The sequence below is a fragment of the Rhinopithecus bieti genome, unplaced genomic scaffold, assembly GCF_001698545.2.
Source record: "Rhinopithecus bieti isolate Rb0 unplaced genomic scaffold, ASM169854v2 scaffold_36959, whole genome shotgun sequence".
NCBI classification, from domain to species: Eukaryota; Metazoa; Chordata; class Mammalia; order Primates; family Cercopithecidae; genus Rhinopithecus; species Rhinopithecus bieti.
The window spans coordinates 1,315,578-1,321,577 of NW_016816945.1; the positions used below are offsets into that span (position 1 = coordinate 1,315,578).

Below are 6,000 nucleotides of genomic sequence, written 5' to 3' on the forward strand. Positions count from 1 at the left end.
CTCTTCCAAGAAGCCTTCTCCAACCCCTAGCGACAAGTGCCTGTTCCTCACCCACATCCTTCCGTGCTCCCCTACCCCATATCTCTGTAGATACGATTCCCTGCCACTCATGGCCAGCTCCCCAAGGCCGGCACCTATCTATACTCCAGAGTGCCAGTGCCCAACCAGGCCTGGCTTTCAATGAGTGTTCCCTACGGTTTTGCTGGATGAAGGAGGCTGGGCTCTAACCTTAACTCTCCTTCCTGCTTGGGACCTAAGTTTCTCAGTCTTTCTGTTTTTGAGCAAGAAGGGTCAGCCTTTGGCAAAGAGGATATTGAGGAAACAATCTGAGGTTTTCTTTTCTTTTCTTTTTTTTGAGACGGAGTCTCGCTCTGTCTCCCAGACTGGAATACAGTGGTGCGATCTTGGCTCACTGCAACCTCTGTCTCCCGGATTCAGGTGATTCTCCTGCCTCAGCCTCCCAAGTAGCTAGGATTACGGGTGCCCACCACCATGCCTGCCTAATTTTTAGTAGAGATAGGGTTTCGCCATGTTGCCTAGGCTGGTCTCGAACTCCTGACCTCAGGTGATCCATACGCCCCAGCCTCCCAAAGTGCTAGGATTACAGGCGTTAGCCACCGCACCCAGCCTCTCAGTCTTTAAAATAGATGCAAGGTTGGACATGATGTGGAGGCCTCTGTGCACTGATGTGAGATGGGCTGTGAGATGGTGTGGCAGGGCAGGTAAGGAACACAGCTCAGACCCTCAGGCAGCCAATCCCTTCCTTTCTTCAGGGCCAGCCACAGGCTCCAGTTTCATGAGGAAAGACCTCAGCTTCACTCCCAGGAGCCAGACGCAAGGCGGGGTACCACCCACTGGTGTCTAACCAACTCCTGTGCTACCCCATCCTGCCTTCTAGAACCTTCTCGATCTAGGCCCTGCCAGATTCCGTCGCTTCTCGGCTCCTTCTGGTCTCTTGGCCTTCACTCATGCTGTTTCTCTGCCTGTTCACTCTTCCCAGATCCTTGCCCTTCAGGTCTCCACTTAGATATTACCCTCCAGGAAGACCTCCCTCAACCCCCTCCAACCTCCTCTGGGCCAGGTCAGAGGCACTTCTGTATTCCCATGGCTGCCTGTACTCCCTTCCCTGCAGTGTACCTCACCGTGGGTTTCTCTACCAGTGTCAGGGTTCTCCTGAGCACCCCCAGCACCCTACACTCCTCGAGGGCAGGACTATGTCTGTCTTATCTTGTGGAGCCTGTCCCAACAAGGTGCCTGGCACAGAGCAGGTATTCATTCACTCGAGTGACCAGAGCCTTCTCTCTGCCAGGCACCATCTGCTGGCTGGCTGGCTGAAGAATGAGTGTCCGCTGGCCTGGGCCGAGCATTGGAAGGCGCCTTCTGCATGCCCAGGCCCTTCCTGGAAGAGGCTGCCCCTGCCTGCCCGCCCTGCCATTACCTGGCCAGATGATGGCTTCCAGCAGGGTGACCCGTCTGGCCAGGAGCTCCAGCTGAGCCTGCTGCTGCAGGAAGCTCTGTAAGCTAGGAGCCTGATGGGAGATGGAGAAGAGCAGACGGTGCGAGTCTGGCCTCCGAGGGCTGGCCTGGGGAGCCAAGCCGGGAGGGTGGGAGGGCACTGCCAGCTGGCATCAGGGCAGGAGCCTGGGAGTGAGTTTCAGTACTGAGACTTCAGTCTCCCCTCCTGTGGTGGGGACAGGGCTGGCCTGGATCCTCGAGTAACCACATGGGTGGGGAGTTTCTGGGTGAATGCTTGGGGTGAGAGTCTGGCTCTCTTAGTCCCCTAAAGGGACCAATAGAACAGGTTAGGAGGACCAAGGGGAAAACTGCAAAGGGGACACCTGAGGCCAGGAGGGTCTGCCTTGTGAGAGCCTCTGGGGGATTATGGGAGAGGAAGGTCAGAACTGGTAGGTAGTGCATGACCCAGAGTCCCCTGGGGCCTGAGCCTGGCTCTGTCACCCACAGTCCCCTGCCCTTCTGGAGTCTTGCTCCATGACCTATTGTCCTGTGGGCCTGACTCTGTTACCCATGATTTCTCTAGAGCTGAAGGCTGACTAGAGTCTGGATCCATTACCTGTAATCCTCCTGTTGCCCTGAGCTGTGATTTGGTTACCCATGATCCCTTGCACTGCAGGAGTCTGGCTCTGTTACCCACAATCCCACTGCTAGACTGGAGTTTGGTTCTATTGCCCATAATTTCTTCCAAACTTGAAATCTGTCATCTCTGGTTCCCTGCAGGCCTAGAAACCACATTACCCATAATGCCTAGAGGCCCAGGTCTGACCACAGCAGTAGAGCCCGGGTTTCTAGGGCACCCCTGCACCCATGGAGGAGGGAACCAGTCATTGAGGGATGGGTGGTTGTGGTCTCTCAGGTCCATGCTTGCCTGGGACAGGCACCTTCTCCAGTCTCATGACTGGGCTCAGGCCAGTTCCACCCCAGAAGGGCTTGGGGAAGGCTGGCAGGCAGGGGCTGGACTGTCTGTCCGTCTGTCTGTCTCTACTCACCATAGAGCCCAATCATTGTTTCCAAGATTAAAACCCTCTCAGCTAAAATCTTCAAAGCCTCGCGTAGTTGGTGCAACCCCTCCCCCTGTGGAGGAAAGAGACAGATGCAGCCGTGAAGGGGGCAGGGGAGGGGACCCCGCAAAGCCCGTCAGTGGCCCATGCCCCACCCAGGACATGCACCTGCAGCCCCACACTACCTGCCACAGCCCAGGGTCCATGGACAGCCAGAACAAGACCAGATGAGGACAGGAGGGGGACAACAAGGCAGGCGGAAGGAAGCAACCCCTGCAGGACCTCCCAGAAGGTCCCGCTGGATCCCAGCTGGCTGCTCTCCTACACCGCCGCAAATCCTGCTGCGCTGAAGGTAGGGCGAGCCAATCTTCACGGGCAGAACGGCCACCCCAGAGGCTGCTGGGAGTCCTCCTGTCTTCTCATGTCTGTCACTCAGCACCAGTTGCTCTCCCAACACCTGCATGACTATATCCCTTGGTCACCTATATGTTTATTTACTTCACATTCTTTTTGCTGTAAATCACCATATTAGCCTCACCCTAATTACTCTGATCAGTGAGCTCAGGCTAGTTACCGGTATTTTCACTCATGCCCAAATGAATATATAGATGTTCCTTGACTTGCAATGGCGTTTCATCCAGATAAACCCAGTGTAAGTCAAAAGCGCATTTTTGAGATGGAGTTTCGCTCTTGTTGCCCAGGCTGGAGAGAAATGGCACGATCTCGGCTCACCACAACCTCCACCTGCCAGGTTTAAGAGATTCTCCTGCCTCAGCCTCCCGAGTAGCTCATGGCGCTACCACGCCCGGCTAAATTTGTATTTTCAGTAGAGACAGGGTTTCTCCATGTCGGTCAGGCTGGTCTGGAACGTGGCCTCAGGTGATCCACCCGCCATGGCCTCCCAAAGTGCTGGGATTACAGGCATAAGCCACTGTGCCCAGCCAATAACATTTTTTTTTTAAGAGACAAGGGTCTTGCTACGTTGCCCAGGCTGGTCTCAATTTCCTGGCCTCAAGTGATCCTCCTATCTCAGCTTCCCAAAGTGTTGGGATTACAGGCGTAAGCCACCATCCCTGGCCAAAAAAGTACATTTTGACATACAATATTTTCAACTTACGATGGGCTTATTTGGAAGTAATGAGGAATGTACTGAAAGCCTATATTGCTTTTGCACAATTGTAAAGTTGAAAAATTGTAATTTGAACCATCATAAGTTGGAGACCATCAGTGTGTCAATAAAATTAGACAAGGTTTGAGTTACATTGCTTTTGGAGAACTTGCGCTTAAATGCTGACAAACCTGAGGCTCAGGCCTCTGCCACTTCCCTAGCAATTCGCGCTTTGAACTCCCTGCCTGGAAAACAGTGCTCACCTCTCCCAGGGCTTAGACTATGCCAGGTCCACATTCTGGCACGTCCTGATGCGTCGCCCTCAGCCCAGCCCTCTTCTCTTAACAGTACAGGTCTGCTTCTCCCTGTCTCTGGCTCCCAGAACCCAGGGATGTAGCACTGGGCTCACAAAGCCCCTCCTCCAAGGCCACCAGCTCTGGGGCTCCCCACTCCCCAAGTGGTGCCAGCTGCTACGCAGGGCTCATGCCAGAGACTTCATCTCTTCCTCCCCATCTGCATCCTTTCCTTCCCCAGCATACAGTCCACAGTCTTGACAACACTCCATACTCCCTCATTCCTTCCTCTTTCCTAGTCCAGAAACAAAGCTATTTCCAGAATGTAGATCTCTCAATTCCAGCAGCATGCCAGGATAACAAATAGAACTATCCCAGCCCTGATGACATCTGGAAATCTCTCTTGGTGTCCTTTACTCAGTACAGATAAGTGAAGGGACGGACAATATATAATTGTATGATTACAAGCCAACCCTTTAAGGTTGTTGCTTCCCACAAAACCATCTAAACAACTGAGAAGTCTCTCAATATGTCCATCACGAGTGAACCTGCTCGCTGGGGCTGACCCTTGTGATCCAGCTGTCCTGTCCACATCACATAGACTGGGCGACCCTCAGGCTGCTGAATGGCCATTTCAGCCTGGGGGTCCCAGGGTCACCACGGGCTGCATGCCAAAGTAATCCCCCTTCCAGTATTGCAGGGGCAGGATCTAAAAATGAATGACCTTCACTGGGCACAGTGGCTTACACATGTAATTTCAGTGCTTTGGGAGACCAAAGTGGGAGGATCACTCGAGGCTAAGAGTTTGAGACCAGTCTGGGGAACAGAGCAAGACCCCATATCTACAAAAAATTTAAAAATTAAAAAATTTGGGTGGGCACGGTGGCTGTCATGTAATCCCAGCACCTAGTGACACTTTGGGAGGCCAAGGTGGGTGTATCACTTGAGGTCAGGAGTTCTAGTGCAGCCTGGCCAACATGGTGAAACCCCATCTCCACTAAAAATACGAAAATTAGCTGAGTGTGGTGGCGTGCACCTATAGTCCCAGCTACTTGGGAGGCTGAGGCAGGAGAATCACTTGAACCCAGGAGGCAGAGGTTGCAGTGAGCTGAGATCACACCACTGTACTCCAGCCTGGGTGATGGAGGGAGTATCCATCTCAAAAAAAGAAAAAAAGAAGAAAGAAAGAAAGAAAGAAAGAAAAAAATATTAGTTGGGTGTGGTGGCACACACCTGTACTTCTAGCTACTGTGGAGGCTGAGGTGGGAGGTTCACTTGAGCACAAGAGTTTGAGGCTACAGTGAGCTATGATTGTGCCACTACACTCCAGGATAGGTAACAGAGCAAGATCATGTCTCAAAAAAAGCTGGGGGGCCTGGCATGGTGGCTCATACCTTAATTCTGGCACTTTAAGAAGCCAAGGTGGGAGGATCACTTGAGCCCAGCCAGGGCAACACAGTGAGACCTCATCTCTAAAAAAACAAAAAAAAAATGGCCTGATACAGTGGCTCATGTCTGTAATCCCAGCACTCTGGGAGGCTGAGGTGGGTGGACTGCTTGAGATCAGGAGTTACAGACCAGCCTAGCCAACATGGCGAAATCCCATCTCTACTAAAAATACAAAAATTAGCCAGGCATGGTGGTGTGTGCCTGTAGTCCCGGCTACTTCGGAGGCTGAGGTGGGAGGATTGATGCCCAGGAGGCTGAGGCTGCATTGGGCCAAGATCGTACCACTGCACTCTGGCCAGGGCGACAGAGACCCTGTCTTAAAAAAAGAAAAAATTAAAAAATTAGCCAGGCGTGGTGGTGTGTACTTGTAATTCCAGTACTTTGGGAGGCTGAGGTGGGAGGGTGGCTTGGGCCCCTGAGGTGGAGGCTGCAGTGAGCCATGATCACGCCACTGTACTCCAGCCTGGGCAACACAGCAAGACCCTATCTCAAAAAATAAAAAATAAAAAAAGATGATCTTAAAAAATTCCAGGCTGAGCGCGGTGGCTCACGCCTGTAATCCCAGCACTTTGGGAGGCCGAGGTGGATGGATCACCTGAGGTCAGGAGTTCAAGACCAGCTTGGCCAACATGGA

At 52.7% G+C, this 6,000-nt stretch overlaps 1 protein-coding gene across 8 annotated transcripts in view; it reads right to left on the bottom strand.

Annotated features, from left to right (window-relative positions):
• Window positions 1–6,000, bottom strand: part of EMID1 (EMI domain containing 1) — a 55,389-nt gene that overhangs the window by 2,822 nt on the left and 46,567 nt on the right. For 3 of the 8 annotated variants that reach the window (XM_017855544.1, XM_017855545.1, XM_017855541.1), the window contains one exon: window positions 2,505–2,589. The exons of 2 other annotated variants lie outside the window; for them this stretch is intronic. In XM_017855544.1, the coding sequence (XP_017711033.1) occupies window positions 2,505–2,589 (85 nt within the window). Of the gene's footprint in view, window positions 1–1,438; window positions 1,530–2,504; window positions 2,590–6,000 lie in introns of those variants that run through there. 3 more of the 8 variants (XM_017855543.1, XM_017855540.1, XM_017855546.1) reach the window with 2 other exon arrangements.